Here is a 19,937-nt window from a genome sequence, read left to right on the forward strand (position 1 = left end):
GATACATTTACGATAAACATTCTATTTCTGATCGCTTCAATTGTTGATCGCCGTCTTGCAAAATAATATTCACAACGTTTATTAAGTAAGTTGCATTTTCATATATACATATACACGCACACACAAACACATACGCATATATATTTTGCAGCTTTTTTGTTTTTTCTCTTTTTTTAGTAATCGACATAAAAATGTGTGATGAATTGACTAAAAAACCTAAGCGAAGTTTTGCAGAAGCTTGGCTTAGTGATGATCGATACAAATCTTGGATACACAAAGTATCATCCGATGATAGTCTTTATTATTGTAGTATATGCAATAAAAATTTTTCATGTTCATCACGTGTTTCCAGGCATGCGGATTCTGCGTGTCATAAAAATAGTATTAAAGAAAATGTTTTATGTAATAATAATAACAAAAATTTACAAAATAAAAATACACAATATATACAAACATTTAGACCACAATGGCTAGAAATAAACGAATTCAAATTATGGTTACGCGAAGTGCCAAATGATGCCAGTTCATTTTTTTGTTTGATTTGTAATAGATCAATTGCTGGCGGTCTATCACAAATATATCGACACGAAGAATCCACCATGCATAGAAAAAAATATGAAATAAGTAATATAGAAGCGAACAAATCGAACGAAGATTTGGATAAGCAAATTGATGAATCGCTTTTAACATTTGAGCAAAAAAAATCAGCGGAAATACGATATGCCGCATTAATTACTGAAAAAAATATTCCTTATCAAACTGCAAAAGAGATGCTCAGCTTTTTTCAAGAGATAAGAAAAGATCCTAATGCGTTAAGAAGCATGAATATGGGTCGAGCTAAATATAAAAATATAATTTCCAATGTTTTGTGTCCCGTAGAAAACGAAAATATCGTTCAGAAGCTTCAGGAAACTAAATTCGGTTGACGAAACGTCGGATATTTGCAATGAAAAATGGATGACATTTTTCGTACGATATGTTGACTAAGACATTAGATATTTGTTCACAGTTAGTCAAATTGATTAATATTGATGCGAGAGATTCTAGTGCTTTAAATGTGAAATATGGAAATTACAGATTCCCTTTTTAAATATTGTTGCTCTGTCATGCGACAATGCATCTGTAATGACAGGGAAACATTTATCATTTAAAACTAAGTTAAAAGAAATGTGCAAACATTTATTAACATTTCCATATTCATGTCATTCAGCTGCATTAGCTGCGCTGCATGTGCGAAAATACCATCATTTTGTGACGTAGCCCGGCGGGTAGGGCAATAGAAATACCCGCAGTAAGGAATGCTTGTGGTAAAAGTCCACTAAAATCTAATAAATCCAGAAGCGTCTGACTCACACTGAGCGGCTTTCTGGTCTGCGTCTGATTTCCAGAGGAACGGCAGTAAAACCACCTGGCAGAAGGTATAAACTGCAAAACCATTATAATGCAATGGAAAAAACGATAGGAAATATTACCCCAGGTGGCAGACCAATATTAATGGAAAATCCACCCTCTCAGGAGGTCGGCTCTATGGATTCTGGGGAGAGCCAACTATTGCAATCTAATGACCCTTTTAAAAAAAGCTCTAGATTATTAAGATCACCATCCTTAAAAACTTCGAGCAATATTATAAACAATTCTTCCGCAACCAGCTTTAGAATGGAGATAGACAACGATCAACATGAAGTGGACCAACACCTCAATTATTATGAAGAATGGAAAAAAGAAACGATGATTAGAAAATCGCTAGAGAAAACAGTAAACAAACTACAACAACAGCTGAATGAATTGACTTCAGAGCTGAGAAAATTGAAATCGGAGGAAGTGAGTACGACACCGAGTATTATCAATAATATCAATTACGAAACTGATGAGGAAGAGCTAGCTAAAGAGACAGAATGGATTAGAATTAAAAATAAAAATAAGAAAAGAAAGTTAAACACATCTCTTACTCCTCCTCAGCTAATAAAAAAACTTACTGAGACACCAGCAGAGATAAAAATAAAAAAGACACCATTACCACCACCAATTATGTTGGATGATATTCCTAACTATGATAAATTTTATAATATTATTAAGAAAGACGTAGCAGAAAATGACTTCCAAGTAAAAGTTATGAATAAAAATAATATTAAAATTAATGCAAAGAATAGTGATGCCTACCGACAATTAGTTAATATTCTAAAAACTAACAATCTCAGTTTTCATTCTTATGAAAATAAACAGATAAGACCCATACGTGTTATGGCTAAAAATCTACATCACTCCTGCAATGAAGAAAACATAATAGCTGATTTGACAAGACAGGGTCTTAAAGTTCAAAATGTAGTTAACAAACAAAGTTGGAAAAGGAAAGAACCATTAGATATGTTTGTGCTATCCTTCGACTCAGAAGAAGATATTAGCAAAATCTTCCAAATTAGCAATATTATGAATTGCAAAGTGGAAATTCAATCACTTAAAACAAATAAATTAATTCCGCAATGCAAAAAGTGTCAAGCGTACGGACACACTCAACAATATTGCAACAGAGAACCAAGATGCGTTAAATGCGCTGGAAAACATTATTTTAAAGAATGTAAGAAACAAGAAAATGAGCTACCAAAATGTGTTCACTGTGGAGAAAATCATCCAGCCAATTACAGGGGATGCATGGTAGCAAAGGAGATGCAAAGACTTAAAAATAAGAATACTAAAAGTATTAATATTCAGAAATCATCAGAAAAAATAAATTATAAAATAATATCAAATGAAGATAAAGACTTCAGAAAACAAACATCTCAACCACAACCAAAAAATACACGAAAAACCTACTCCCAAGTTGCAAAGGGTGATGATGCCAATATCAATGATACTCTAAAGATCATCCTTCAAAAATTAGATAAACAACAAGCCCAATTCAATGAATATAACGAGCGTTTAAAAAGATTAGAAAATTACACTAAGGGAGCAATCCCTAAATCAAAGAAGAATGGCTAACTCCTTAAGAATACTATCATGGAACGCAAATGGACTATTAAAACATCAACACGAACTACAAGCATTCCTAGATATAAATAAAATCGATGTGTGTCTTATATCAGAAACGCACTTCACTAAACAAACATACATAAAATTAAGAAGCTATAAATTCTATCATGCCATACATCCTGATAATTCAGCTAAGGGTGGAAGTGGAGTTATAATTAAAGAAAGCATCTATCATAATGAAGAACTAAAATTCGAAACAGAAGAAATTCAGGCAATGGCGGTTAACATTAAAACAAAAAACTGTAATATAACAGTAGCTAGTATGTACAGTCCGCCAAAACATGCAATCAAGAAGAAGCAATACATGGAATTATTTAAAAACATCGGAAATAGATTCATTATTGGTGGGGACTTCAACGCAAAACATACGTATTGGGGTTCAAGGTTGATAATCACTAAAGGAAAAGAACTTCTTAACGCAATAAAAGAATATAAATGTGAACCTCTTTCAACTGGAAAACCGACTTACTGGCCTACCGATCCAGCTAAGATTCCCGATTTAATTGATTTTTTCATAATTAAAAACGTGTCATGCAACTTCTTACATATTGAAGATTGCCAAAATATGAACTCGGATCACTCTCCTATCATGCTAACACTAAGTGAAAATATCATTCAAAAAACAAATAATCCAGTTCTTATTAACATAAAAACAGACTGGGAAAATTTCAGAAAAAGTATAGAAGAAAAAATTCAACTAGCAGTACCTTTACAAACAAAAGAACAATTGGACTCAGAAGTAGAGAAATTTGTTATTAATATCCAGCAAGCAGCATGGGAGAATACTCCTGAAACCAGAAAGAGGTTAAAAGGCAATAACTATCCACGAGAAATTAGAGAGATACTTGCAGAAAAACGAAAAGCAAGAAGAAAATGGCACCAAACTAGAGCTTCACAAGACAAAACTATATTGAATAATCTCACGTCGCAACTGAGAAGTTCAATTAAACAACTTAAAAATGACTCTGTAAGTGCTTACTTGAGAGAATTGACAAATGATAAAAATACAGATTACTCTCTGTGGAAAACAACTAAAAGTCTTAAGAGACCTATTATGCAAGTTCCGCCGATTAAAAATTCGGATGGAAGTTGGGCTAGAAACAATGAACAAAAAGCAATAAGATTCGCAGAACATCTAGAATCTATCTTCCAACCCAATGTAGGAGAGGGTAATGATACAATCAATACAAAAATAACCCAGGATAATGAAGAAATTCCTTTAACATCGCCAGATGAGGTCAAAAATATGATTAAAAACAACATTAATCCAAAGAAAGCCCCCGGATTTGATTTAATAACCGGACAAATTCTAAAAGAGCTTCCGAGAAAAGCATTGGTGAAATTAACTAATTTAATCAATGCTTCATTCCGATTAAAATACGTACCTCAAAGTTGGAAACTAGCAGAGGTTATTATGATACCTAAGTCAGGTAAATCACCACATGAAACAACTTCATATCGGCCAATATCTTTATTACCAATAATGTCTAAATTGTTCGAGAAGCTTCTTTTGAAAAGACTGAAACCTATCATAGAGAAGAAAAACCTAATCCCAAATCATCAGTTTGGCTTTCGGAATAGTCATTCTACAATCGATCAAGTACACCGAATAACAAGTATAATTGAAAAAACGTTAGAGGAAAAAAAGGTATGCTCCACAATATTTCTGGATGTGGCGCAAGCTTTCGATAAAGTTTGGCATGAAGGTTTAATGTATAAACTCAAAATACTCCTTCCTGCACAATATACAAAAATAATACAATCCTATATATCAGAAAGATACTTCAGGATTAAGCAAGAAGATGCTTACTCCGATTTAAAGGAAATCAAAGCAGGAGTACCGCAAGGCAGTGTATTGGAGCCGGTCCTATACCTTCTATATACTAGCGACCTACCTGTGATAGAAGATAATATTGTTGCTACATTTGCCGATGACACCGCAATTATGGCAGTTGGTGATAATAATATTGAATCAACAGAGAAATTACAAACAGCCATCGACGAAATAGAATGCTGGACAAGGAAATGGCGAATTAAATTAAATGAATCGAAATCTGTTCATGTTGACTTCACCAATAAAAGGATAGACCATAAATCGGTATATATAAATCACCAAGTAATACCTTATTCGAACACGGCCAAATATTTAGGTATGACATTAGATGCAAAGTTACGGTGGAAACCTCACGTAAAAAAGAAAAAAGAAGAACTCAGCCTTAAATACAAAAAAATGTATTGGCTAATCGGAAGATACTCTTCCCTGACAACATATAATAAGCTTTTGCTTTACCAACAAGTCCTTAAACCAATATGGACTTATGGCATCCAGCTTTGGGGCTGTACCCGTCAAAGTAACAGAAACATAATTCAACGATTTCAAAACAAAGTACTCCGTGAGATAGTAAATGCACCATGGTACATACGTAATGATAATCTACATAAGGACCTATAGGTGGAATTGGTCGATAATGTAATTAAGAAATTCGCTCAGAGTCATAATCAAAGACTTTACCAACATGTCAACGTCGAGGCAAATCAACTCCTGGACAACGATAATTTAGTAAGAAGATTAAAGAGAGTAAAACCTTTCGAATTAATATAATGTTATAAAAAATTTAATGCACGACAAACTTGTGCTTTATATATACTAGACAGTAAAATCTAAGGTACTATCAGTGGATAAGTGCTTAGTAAATCCAAGAATCTAGTAGTAAATTAATTCAAATACAAATTACTTATTAGTTGTAAAACTAGATCGTAATGACAAAACACTAAACAGGTGTTTTAATTAATAAAAAAAAAAAAAAAAAATTTTTGTGACGAATTTCTAAAAAAGATATCTTCTTATATTAATAGCAGTCCGAAACGTTCGGCAATTTTTCAGGAGTTTTGCAATTGTTTTCAAGAAAAATATCACAAAATTTTAAAATTAAGTGAAACGCGCTGGCAGTCTCACTACACATGTGTCGAAAGACTTCTCGAATCATGGGATACAATTAAACTTTTTCTGCAAGAAATGGTTGTAAGCGATAAAACAAAATCTGGAGAGTATCTTTTATTTATGATGGATAATTTAGAAATGAAAGCATATTTTCTTTTTCTTAAATATAATTTACATTTGTTTAACGCATTCAATGCATTTTTCCAATCTACAAAAACGAGAATTCATTTATTGCAGTTAAAATCAGCTAACTTTCTCTCCCAAATTTGCCAAAACTTTGTTTAAAAAGAATATTTAAAAGAGGTAGTTACAGATATAAATTTTTCACACAAAGAAATTCAGAAAGACATAAATAAAATTTTTGTTGGATTAGAATGTGAAGAATATCTTAATAATCTAACGATGGAAGGTCATGTGGATAATTATAACCATATAATTATAACCATTCGACAGAACTGTTTACAATTTTATATAACTGCTGCAGAAGAAATACGTAAAAGATTGCCTATTATGCATGATTTTTTGATAAAATTACAAGTTTTTGGACCATCTATATCTCTATTTGATGATAATAGAAAAACATCATTCCAGGATATTTCTTTCGTTGCGAGAACTCTCGGTGGCTTTGATGAAGAATCCTTAAGAAAAGAGTGGTTTGCATTACCAGCAGATTTAACTCCAGAAGAAAAACGGAATAAATCAAAATTAAATTTTGATGATATGTGGAAAGAGATCTTGCAGCGCCAATTGTCAAATAATGCTTACAAATATCCTACTTTGAGAAATATTTTGAGCGCTGTTCGATTACTTCCTAATTCAAATGCAGATCCAGAGAAAACATTTTCGATTTTAACTGATTTAAAATCCAAAGACGCAACAGAGTCTCTCCGACTTGTGTTAATGCCACTTGCGTAATAAAATCAGCGTTGAAAACGAGGGGCGAAACGGCTATAAACATGAAAATTAACGAAAAGCATTTGTCTCTTATGTCAGCGGACAAATTATACGCTACCGCTGCTAAGAAAGATAAAAAATATTTTAAGGTTGCATGCTGCAGATATTACTGAAATAGCTGGTCCTTCATCTCATAAATAAGAAATTCTGTCTGTGAAAAAAAACACCATGTCTATAAAAAAAACACTATGTCTGTGAAAAAGACACTATGTCTGTAAAAAAGACACTATGTCTGTAAAAAAGACACCATGTCTGTAAAAAAGACACCATGTCTGTAAAAGACACCATGTCTGTAAAAGACATCACGCTTATAAAAGACATCACGCTTGTAAAAAATAGCGCATAAAAAAATTGTTATATATTCATATCTTTTTACTTATCCTCTGTTCTATCTACCTTCCTTGGAAATATAAAAATTGTTTTTTTTAATATTATATTTAAATTATTATATATATTATATTATTATTATATATATAATTATTATATCTAATATATTAAAAAAAAACCTTTTTTATATTTCCTCCTGACGGAAAAGACCACCACCTTCTCGCAGTTTCCGTTGAGCAACAATATGTACGTTGTCTATCTATTAAAAAATATAGAATAAAAATATAGAATAATTCATATTATTGCAAAAATAATTTTTTTTATTTTACTAAATTACATATTTTAACTAATAAAATATTTACTATTAAAAAAGTAAAAAGACGTACATGTTGGCTAAGAGTGGATTTCTATCATATTTACATAGTTTTATGTAGTTGTTAAATAATCAAGCTAAATGCGAGAAGGGCGCGTAATTCATTAGACGAGTCAAGCTGCCGCTAACGTATGTGATTCTCAAGATCCCGAAATCTCGAGGCAAGCAACGCGTCATAGCTATAGCTATAGTTCGGGAAAGAAAAAGACAGAGGATTGTATGCCTGCCTTCTTCTATTGCCCGAAGTTGGCCGAGCGCCGAGCGCACACGTACACGGCTCTTCCTTTGTGTGCGTCATCCCTTCCACACTCTGTGGCATGTAGCGCAGTCCCGAATCTGCCATCACTGCTGCTAGTAAGGTTATATATAAGAAGGTCATGAGTCTTTCGCAACCCATAATATAATGCAAAGAATCAATTGTGCGCAATCGCTATTAAAAAGAGATGCTAAATATTAAAAAGAGATGCTAAATAAGGTAAACTATATTATTGACTCTCGCGGCCTTTTGCAACGCATCATGGGTTGCACAAGTAGGTACATACATTAAATATAATGATATATCTTCTTATATATAACCTTAACTGCTAGTACTGAAAATCTATAATACATGTAACGTGAACTATAGATTTCCAGTACTAGCAATGAATTTTGGAATGCGGCCTAGATATACGCATAATGGCATTGAAGAATAAGACAGCCAATCAAAATTTTTATGCAGAATATAGCGACACTTTAAATGTAGCATTAGTCATTGTCTATGACAAAAATGCAAGCAAAATTAAAAAATTTGTAAATATAATATGAAACTTTATAAATTAATAAAAATATATAATACATAATAAACTGATGATAAAAAAATAATTTCTACATTAATTAAGTAGCAAAGGAAGATTAAATGCTGTGAATAAGAAATTGAAAAACATTATTAATAAGGAAATATACAGAAATGATTATTATTTGTATTGCAAATTATAAAAACAATGTTCCTGATACGATCTTATATTTAAAATCATCTTAAGTTTATTATAAAATGCTACATAATAATATTAAATAGCATTTGCAGCGTCTTCAGGTGACAGTTAACCTGTTCTGTTACATCATGTAGGAAAACATTTTCTTACGTTATGGGAGGAGCCATATAGCTTAAGGCTCGTGAGTAGTCACCGTGAAACTCCGAGTTGACGGTGGCGACATAGGAATAAAGATGCTGCGGTAAGAATAAGAACCCTGTTCAACGACTTATCATATAAGTCAGTGCTGGGATTTACTTGCACATTTTGGCCCGATTTCGTGACTCACGCCTATTGTTCCCCACTCACCGCTCGTGCGTTAGCAACGAGTCGCCAGATACGCGTAACTAAGGAACGCGACGCTTTGTCTCAGGAGCGTCCGTATATAAGAATGCCCAAATATAATAATAAGACAATACTTCTCTATAATTAAAAGTTTTTCTTCAATATTTTATATCAATGAAATATAAAATATTGAAGAAAAACTTTTAGAATTTTGATAATTTTCACGGTGCATTAAAAAAAAATATTGTCTTATTTATTATATTTGGGTATTCTTACATACGAACGCTCCTGAGACAAAGCGTCGCGCTCCTTAGTTACGCGTATCTGGCGACTCATCGCTAACGCACGAGCGGTGAGTGAGGGGCAATAGGCGTGAGCCACGGAATCGGGCCGAAATGTGCAACTAAATCCGAACACTGATCTACATGATTTGTTTTTAAAAAATCATACATTTGCTACAATTGAAAATTTTATCTTACAAACAGCATTGGCCTGCTTCTGAGCAATGGACTGAAAGTGCTCTCTTGATGAATATAGTTGTTCAGACGATTTAACTCGATTAATTACAATAAATAATTAAGATGTCAAATATGTTTCTAAATATTATGTAAAGCTATTGCTGTGAAAAATTATCATAAATATGCAAAAACATTTTTAAAAATTATAATTTACAGAGTAAGATTTTAGTTTTACCTCTTCTCGATGAAGTGGGCGCGTGAAAATTTTGTGAAGAATCACTTGTTTCTGCCGACTTTGATGATGAATACGGGGTATTTCTATTTGTCCTACAAGATGCGATAGCTTTTGGAGCCTTTCTTGATTCGCAATTAGCGAGATTAACATTAGTTTGAGTAGCATCTTTCTCAAAATGTTCTAATAAAAAGTTATCTAGTGAACGATCATCATCGAGAATTAAATCGTTGTCGTTGTTATCTACAGAATTAGCTGCAAACAAAAAAATATATCGCATTTTGAATATGTTGGTGTTGAAAATTACCTGCGTTGACAGTAATTACGTATACATACATAGTTTTAAAAACATCTTAAAGGAATCAAGCAACTCAAAGAACAGGTTTTGAAATTTAACAAATAATAAAAAATTGAAAAAATATAACATTTTTAATTACTTAATTATTATTTTTACTACATAATATGTATCATTATACAATTACTATCACAATTACGATTATTGTGTTGATATTATTATGTACATACTACTACTATTATAATTGTATTAATAACTTATCAATTTGTAATTTAATTTTCCTAGAATTTACTTATTATTATTATAAGAAAGACCCTTTAAGAAAAAGAAGAACAGACTACATACTTGATAGGATATACCAACAAATTTTTAACAACAAAAATAATTGGGTTTCTCACTATTAAAATATTGCGAGTCTTGAGAAATTTCATGTGACATATCTCTGCAAACGCTTATCACTTGTGGAGTCGCTGACAAAACTAAATTGTTTCCACTTTCAAATTTTTCCAGTAAATTCTATATGCACGGACAATAAGTACATTTGTAAAAAGCTATTTCTATTGAATAAAATATGATGTGATACATATATCACGACTTTAAACATTTATAAAAATTACCTCCTTATCAGGGATACTGTCTGCGCAATATTTACTTCCTTCGACATACTCGCCTCCTATTATTTCAATTATACGTAACTCAAGTTCTGTCAGTTCAGGTTGTGCGATAGTTTTATAAAATTTTCTATAAAAGTTTCTATAAAAATTATGCTCAGTTTCATGAATAAATTAAAAGAAAATTGCCTTCCAAAAGTGCAAATTAAAAAAAATTTAATTCAATTAACTTTATTTTACATGAATAAATATTCGTTGTTAGATTGTATAAAAAAGAATGAGAAAAAAAGTGCCAGGGACAAGAATTGAACCCGGGTATGATGCGTGGTAGTCACCCGCTTTAATGCCCGAGCTACGTCGCTTTCTCGATAATCGACGTAACGGAGCTGTATATAAGAAAATATATTATTTAAATATTATTAAAATCAAATTTTTTGGGAAATGGCTGAGCATTGCGCCCTTCCTTTGCTCAAGTATTTTTCTAATAGAGTACTACACTATATAATAGATATATAAAAGATATATACTATATATATGTTACGTGTTAGCTACAAGTTACCAGCGTGTTACCCATATGTCAGAATTTTTATGCAGCGCCTCACGTTGCAAATCGATGAACTATGAGGCGTGAAAAGTGACGTTTCGGCAGCCCAAATTATTCTTGCGTCCCATTTCGTAATTATTCACTTTATGCTAATGCTGTGATGTGTAACGTATTTGTGAAACTTATAAAAATGTCCGAAAACTAAGCTTAGCAAGTTAAGTATTATGTAAAAAGAACATTTCCACTTCTTTCGACAGCTGTCAAACTACATGTTTTCCCGTATGACTAGGCTTACTTTGACACTCATTTTACAGTTATTTATTAATTGTCAAAGGAAAAGCTTAGTTTTCGGACAATTTTACGAGTATACTAAAGCGATCTGTAGTCTTGTTTCTTTAAAATATCTTTTTATTTAAAAATGGCACGCAAGAATTCTCAGCGTGTCATTTCTCGCTTCTGACATCATTCCAATATGGCCGCGGCGACTACTCAGGAGCCTTAAGCCTATTGCACAATACAAAAGTATAGGCAATAAGAACAAGAAATAAAAATTATCCACCAATAAGAGCAGGGAATAATATCTATTCCTGAACTAAATTTGATATAAAATATATCATTGTGCAGAGTAGATATGCTATTATTAAGGACGCCGTATTTATCTTTGCATCTATTATACACTTTAGGATTTCGTCCATTGCGAACGTATATTTTTTATGTTTAGGAGTTATTACGTTAGTCTTTGTGCTATGGTCCCGATAAAATACGTTGCATCAAAAGAATTACTAAAATACATGCACCGTATATTAGAAGGACATGAAATTTTATGTAGTCCCGATAAAATACGATGCATTCAAATTGGTTTTATCTGGATGGTACTGATAAGATACGGAACATGAAAAATATTACAAAGACCGTCCAACTAAGAGCCAATGGTACCGCTAAAATACGTTTCAATCAAAAAATGGTCCAGCTAAACTACGAAACTTAAACATATTCATATATATATATATGTGTGTGTGTGTGCGTGTGTGCGTGTGCGTGTGTGTGCGTGTGTGTGTGTGTGTTACAGTAAATGTGTACTAATTTGATAAAAGTAAATGTATTCACAAGCAACGGAATTTAAACTTTTACCAGTAGAAGCATACATTTTCTACTATAATGTATTGTAGAAAATGTATACATTTATCAGAAATAGACATTTTTATATTTAGGTGATACTTTTGCTGAAATCCTATCGTAAATGCATACATTGGCTAGTAAGTACATATACTTACTAAATTTACGCTTTTACTATATTATATATATATATATATATATATATATATATATATATATATATATATCAGGGTTGGGAAGTAACGCGTTACTTGTAACGCCGTTACCGTTACAGTTACTTTTTTTCGGTAACTGTAACGGTAATGGCGTTACAAATTTTATTTGTAACGGAAAAAGTAACTTCGTTACATTTTTCGGTAACGAGTAACGAATTTAACAGTTACTTTTATCGTTACTTTTTTCAAATTTTTTGATTTATTTAAGATATTATTCTTGCTATTGTGCGTGATAAAATTTTTATCTTAACCGTAAAGCCGTAAGCAAATCGACCAATTAGCATTCTTATTATGTTGTAACAATGCTTGAATGTGATTGATCAACTTATGGCTCTTGCAGACCAGTGCGATGACGCGACACGCGATATCCAATGAGAGCTTTATCTTTTCGGAAAAGCAGAGCTCTCATTTACTACCAATTCTAAGTACTTTGCAACGAAAATTAGAAAATCTCAATAAATCTGACCTTATAGATTGCCATTAATTAGTTGAAGCTATTCAGCAAGGTTTAAATAAAAGGTAACTTATTAATTTGATTAATACATATGTTATTTAATTTTAAATAAGGATTTAATTGAAAAATATTATTTTATTTTAAACTATTGATTCAAAAGTATTAATTTCAATAAAACAAACAATGTCGCTTAATTTACTATATTTGATTTTAAATTTCTTACAATATTTGAAACAAAAGAATTAATAATAGCAGCATGTTTACATCCAAAATTTAAGTTAAACTGGTTAACCGGAGAAAAAAGAAAACGTGCTGAAAATTACTTGGAGGATTTATTGGGAATCCGATCAACTGAAAATTCTTCAAAAGCTGGAAAATCTGACGATCACGATAATTTTTTCATTTTTGAGCAAAAAACGGTGCAAAATGAATCTGAACAAGAAGAATTGCAACGGTTTTTAAAATCAAATAATTGTAATATAGAAATGTTAAACGACTATCCAAAACTTAAAAAACTTTTTATTAAATATAATACAGCTCTACCAAGCAGTGCATCTGTAGAAAGAATGTTTAGCATCGGTGGCTCTGTATTAACACCACAAAGAGGGCATTTAAATGATGATACTATGGAGCAACAAATTTTATTAAAAATTAATAAAGAATTTCGATAAAATTTAATCATTTATTTTGTAATAAACCTTGAATGAAATCTTGCTTACAATTTTTTAAAAGTTTTTCTTATGCAAAATAATTTATTAGTTTGTATTGTAAAAAAGTAACGGAAATTGTAACGACTCGTTACTTTTTAGTAACTGTAACGGTAACGAGTTACTTTTTAAAATTAGTAACGAGTAACGGTAACGAGTTACTTTTTAGAAAAAATAACGGTAACGGTAACGAGTTACTTTTATAAAGTAACTTTCCCAACCCTGATATATATATAGTATGATGTAGCTTTTTGTAGAGTTTTGTTTTGATTGCTTGTAATGGACAATAAATGTCATTGTACAAACATGCTTTGAGAATAAAAGATTAATTTCCCAAAAATATAAATAGATGATTGTTGATATTTTCATAACATTTCACAGGATTCTAATAGCGGAGAAAATTATAGTAAACTCTCGCTTAAAAGAATCTCGTGCTTCGTTAATCAATTCTTTTCTAGTGCTCCATGACAGATCTGCTGTGCAAATTACTATAGATGCGTAGGATATGTGGCTCTCAGTTCTGTTATATCTGAAATAGGCGTTTCAAAATATTAATAAATAGCATAATATATTAGAATTTCATATACAGAATAACTTTAATAGAAATATTATCAAATCTCATGAGTATATTATAGTATTATATTATATTATAGTATACGTACGTACAGTTTATTAAATAGCAGATTACCCTAAGGCTACGGAAACAGCAACTTGGATTGTAAATGACTTCTTTCATAACACTGATAGAGATATCGATATTTTCATAACATTTCACAAGATTCTAATAGCGGAGAAAACTTTAATAAACTCTCGCTTAAAAGAATCTCGTATTTTGTTAATGAATTCTTTTTTAGTGCTCGATGACAGATCTGCTGTGCAAATTACTATGGATGTATAGCATACACGGCTCTCAGTTCTCTTATATCTGAAATAGGCGTTAAAAAATGTTAATAAATAACATAATATATTAGAATTTCATATACAGAATTCTTTCACGGAACTGATGGAGATATTGCACAAAATACCATGATATGCTATCTATAACAAAGATATGATTCATCACTGAAAATAAGAAAGATCTATTACTTCTTGGACTATTGCTAGGAATATCATTAAACTGCATTCTTGTCTTATTTCGAAGTATTTGAATACACAATATTTACTGGAATTGTGATGTATCTAATTGAAGCTCAAAGAAGAATTTATTTCAAATGAAAATTACAATTAATTTAACTTTATATTTAACTGATATGTTTTCTTACTTCCTGAATACATTACGTTGTGTCTGTTACGTGTGCAATGACACCGACAGGAAAAGAAGATTTGGAGAATTTACAGTCAAGTTTGACTCTTTAAAAATAAAAAATTAATTATTACGCTGTGTCATTACCAGAGGTTAGGCAATCTGTTATAATAACTATGTCCAAGGCAAAGATACAAAATGGTATAATAAAATTATTAATTATTATTTATGGACAGCACGTACCATACAAAAAGTAGAAATATGTTTATAATTATAAGCTTTTCATCTTCTTTTTCTAATTATAAGCGATTACAGCAAATCTGACAGCAAGAAATCACAGTTGTAACAGCCTTTTCTTAAATATATCAACAGTCAGAATGTATGAATATTCAGATGCGATACGCTTGATCGAAATGTGCGCAAAAGAAATGTGCGTAAAAGAAATGTGCGCAAAAGAAATGTGCGCGAAAGAACAGTGCGCAAAAGAAATGAGCGCGAAAGAAATGTGAGCGAAAAAAATGTGCGCGAAAGAAATGTGCGCGAAAGAAATGTGCGCGAAAGAAATGTGCGCGAAAGAAATGTGCGCGAAAGAACTGTGCGCGAAAGAAATGTGCGCGAAAGAAATGTGCGCGAAAGAAGTGTGCGTAAAAGAACTGTGCGCAAAAGAAATGTGCGCAAAAGAACTGTGCGCGAAAGAATTGTGCGCAAAAGAAATGTGTGCAAAAGAACTGTGCGCAAAAGAACTGTGTGTAAACGAACAGTAATAAACGTTTATTTACCAAATGAAATTAATAATAAATGTCAAAAAATTTCAAAATTATACATGCATACATGCGTGTGTATGTATTTTAAATTATACAAAAATATGTGTTGTGTCCAAAAGCAACGTGTCCAATTGAACGGTGCGCAAATAACATGTGTCTAATATCACAGTGTGCAATTGCAACGTGTCTAATTGTACTGTGCGCAAGTGAGCCTCTCCCACTAAAACGTCCCGAGCGTACAAAACTCGCCTACATAGCGATCTTACCTCTGTGTGCCAAGATGGGGTATTCCTCAATTTCATTGATGTTGCACGAGAATTTTCGATAAATCTCACTTACTGACACGTAACTAAGACGTTCCGAACGTACAAAACTTGCCTACATAGCAATCTTAGCTCTGTGTGCCGATATGCGTTATTCCTCAATTTCCTTGATGTTGTACAAGAATTTTCGATAAGTCTCACTTACTGACACGTAACTAAAACGTCCCGAGCGTACAAAACTCGCCTACATAGCGATCTTACCTCTGTGTGCCGAGATGGATTATTCCTCAATTTCCTTGATGTTGTACAAGAATTTTCGATAAATCTCACTTACTGACACGTAACTAAGACGTTTCGAACGTACAAAACTTGCCTGCATAGCGAGCTCAACTCTGTGTGCCGAGATGGGTTATTCCTCAATTTCATTGATGTTGCACGAGAATTTTCGATAAATCTCACTTACTGACACGTAACTAAGACGTTCCGAACGTAAAAAACTTGCCTACGTACCGATCTTAGCTCTGTGTGCCGAGATGGGTTATTCCTCAATTTCATTGATATTGTACAAGAATTTTCGACAAATCTCACTTACTGACACGTAACTAAAACGTCACGAACGTACAAAACTCGCCTACATAGCGATCTTGCCTCTCTGTGCCGAGAAGGGTTATTCCTCAATTTCCTTGATGTTGTACAAGAAATTTCGATAAATCTCACTTACTGACACGTATGACGTATTAGCCGCACGTCAAATTTTATTTAAACAATATATTTATTGTTAATACATCCATAGGAGGTGAAAGAAGTAAAAATCCAGAGAAAATTATTCGTTCAAAGCAAAGATCTAACTTGTAAAATAGTATTCATACTTGCGAATCACCCCGTATGTAGCCAACGCTCGAGCGCGCCAGTGGGTGACGCAGAAATAACCATCATATGTAGACCATAAGAAAATTAATAATTTATATTTGCATTGCACAGCTAGACAGACAATTCGAACGCTTTAAAATTATAACATATATATATATATATATATATATATATATATATATACATATATATATTTATATATTATATATATATATACATACATATATACGAATATACAAAAGATCTTTTAATAGACGATAACTTTTAATAAACGAAACTAACTTCTAAAGCATTAAATTCAATAAGAAAATACACGCGAAAAAAATGAAACAATGAACAATGCAAATGTAACGTCATTAACTAACAAATGCGCGTCCCGTATGAACATAGCAAAATGGGACATCGGTACATGCTTTAATTTTAAGTACACATACATTTATATACACACCATAACATTTAACTTTATATTATTTTATATCCTTTATTTAGTAGCATTAAGAATCTTCGTACGCACTTATATACTCTATACTACGCGCTCACGAATCCTATATAAGGGGGCGTTCTTCATTATTAATAATGCGTTTAGCAATAAGAAGCTAGGAGTATAAGAAATAATATTTTATTCGCTGTAGCATTATAAGAGTTTTATAAAAGCCTTAGAACAGTGCATGGAATGCGGACTAGCCGACGATCGATATTCTTATCCGCCCGCTCGATAAGATTAAGCCGGACAAACAAGTTGGAATGTTGCGAGGCTACGATATAGCTGTCCTTCTCGCACAGAGATCCCTACCAGCGACGCTTCCAGTTGCCATCGCTCCCGCCCATGGGTCTCCCACCAGCATCAGGAAGCCTAAGGCAAAAGCATAGGAAGAGTATCCCACCATCTACAATGAGGCGATCCCACTACAGCACCTCTCCCACCAACACCTGAAGACCGGAGGAGCTCAGTGCGAGCCCGACGTCCAGCATTATTAATCCAGCGCTTAAACTGTTAACACGTTTACTACTTTGACTCTGAATTACTACTTCGACGTTCATTCAGTTAGCGTTTAATAATCCAGCGTACGCGTCGTCAATCTCCAGTACGAGTCTTTAAGACTTTTATATACACACTCCATTGTAAAGAACGAGTTTACCAGCCGCTAGTCTAGCGACTGTAATATTACTAATTTAACGTTGAATATAAAATAAAGTGATCTTATATAGTGCAACGATTCGCAATTATTTAACGACCGGCCATTCCTACATTCTCGATCAGCCCTCGTTCGCTGTAGTCAGTAAAACAGCCAATTCTTTGGAACCTTCGGAAGACCATTCACAGGAAGGAATCCAACGTGCCAAGAGGACGTACTCTAGCATATATTCATAAATATAAATCTGGTAAGTTAAGGTAACTCCGATTTCACAGTGACAAGTTGAAGCCTTCTGATCCCTGGCAAACTCGGTGAATTGCAGAGTGGCCAAAAATAATACTTTTCTATTTAAATAAATCACAAATAAATACTTACCAGTAAAGAACAAATAAATATAATAGCTATTGAAGAAATAACAGAGAACCTTGGAACAAACTAATTTATAGCTATTTTCAATAAAACTTATATCGTCACGTTTTTAATAAATTACTTAATGATAGTAATTTAAAAATAATTTTTTTTTTTCTAACTTCAAATACCGAGACGTGACATATAAAAATTTGGTGGCAGCGGTGGGATCGCAGAAGCCAACTTGTCATTTTCTTTACTATTGTTCTAATAATCATACTTTATTTCAGAAAGTGAATTGTGCGCGATATAACGCTCAATTTGAGTCTCTGTTAATATTTCTCAGATTTTTCTTGAATCTTTCGCGAACTACAGTGCCGCTATAATTTTACTTAATTACTAAATAACGCGTCATTTAGACTTTATTCATTCTATTTTTACACTTCGTACTCGTGTTCGATTTTATTAATGTTGTTAGAATTCTGCGATTATTCTCGGCTGTGTGTGCTTTGATTGCAACATTAAAACGGCATAGTGACCTTCTGACGCTGCGAGTTTAGAGCGAATATACTTCGCTCCTTGCTGTGAAGGAATTCTTGAACAATACCTGGTTCTGTGACAGTGTCCGGTAGCTGGTATATACGCCGCTCGTCACTTGTAACAGGAGCGATTCTCTCAAGTGCAGGCCAGATTTCGCACGTTGAGAACGCGAATGTAACACAGACATCAGTGTTTAAATATCTTTATAAAGCCAATGAGACACACCACGCAGTAGGGAAGTGATTGATTTTTGTGAGAGTGAAAGCCAGCTCTTTGTAGCGCCGCGAATTCGAAGCGACGGCTCCGAGCGGATAAACCGCCTGTCGTTGCTTTGAGTTTTTTTTTGTGTACATACGATAGACGGAGAGTAGTGCAGGCAAGATTCCGCACACTCTTTCTTGTTCCTTCTCTTTAGTGCAGGCCAGATTCCGCACATTGAGATTGGAATGAGATGACGGATATCGTTATGTGGGCAAAATAAGTGCCTCAGAGAATCACTGCATGAAACTGAAATCAATCCTTATTCAAATTTTGTGAAACTTGCGCGTGTTCTTTGTAAACGGAATCGAGAGCGACGGCTTCGAGCGGATAGACCGCCCGTTGTTGCTCCAAAATCCTTTACTATCAATAGACCGTTGAGAGTGGTGAGGAAACGCCGCATGCTCTCGCCCTGTTCGTTCCTTCTAGTGCAGGCCAGATTCCGCACATTCGGAACAAAACGAGGGACGGATATTGTGAAAGAAAGACATGCCAAGAACGCGTCGCGCCGGTCGTAGAAACCAGCTTCGACGTCAAATAAGAGCGCATCTCAGAGAATTAGCGAACCGTTCCGTCGGGACCGACACTACAGACAATTCTAGTATCCCGGTTCGTGAGCAGTTAAATGAGAAAGGAAGTTTCGTTTACCAATTAATTCCGATCACGGTCGAGCAATCTCCGCTACCATATTCAGAAATCCCGGAGAACGATCCGCGTCGTGAATATTACGAAAAAACTCAATACGAAAAGACTCAAATTCGAAACGTTAGCGCCAGCAACGAATAAAGAAACATATATACTATTGCTATTTCCATATTATACTATTTGTGTGTGTTTTATTATATCCTACCATATAATTGCATACCTTATTTTCAGAATATTCCTATATCTCATTGTATTGCCTATCTTTCAATATATATATATATATACTAAATAACTTCTCGTTACTATGTCATTGTTGCTTAC

The 19,937-nt window shown here is 33.1% G+C and overlaps 1 protein-coding gene across 1 annotated transcript; it reads left to right on the forward strand.

Moving 5' to 3' along the window:
• Nucleotides 1-1,446: 1,446 nt before the first annotated feature.
• LOC138943053 (putative leucine-rich repeat-containing protein DDB_G0290503) lies at nt 1,447-2,976 on the forward strand. Its single transcript, XM_070313573.1, has one exon. It carries the CDS (start codon nt 1,447-1,449, stop codon nt 2,974-2,976), a length of 1,530 nt encoding a protein of 509 aa, XP_070169674.1.
• The last annotated feature ends 16,961 nt before the right edge of the window (nt 2,977-19,937 follow it).

This window comes from Polyergus mexicanus, unplaced genomic scaffold (genome assembly GCF_030449975.1).
Source record: "Polyergus mexicanus isolate NDT 795.1 unplaced genomic scaffold, iyPolMexi1.0 SCAF_25, whole genome shotgun sequence".
Lineage (NCBI taxonomy): Eukaryota > Metazoa > Arthropoda > Insecta > Hymenoptera > Formicidae > Polyergus > Polyergus mexicanus.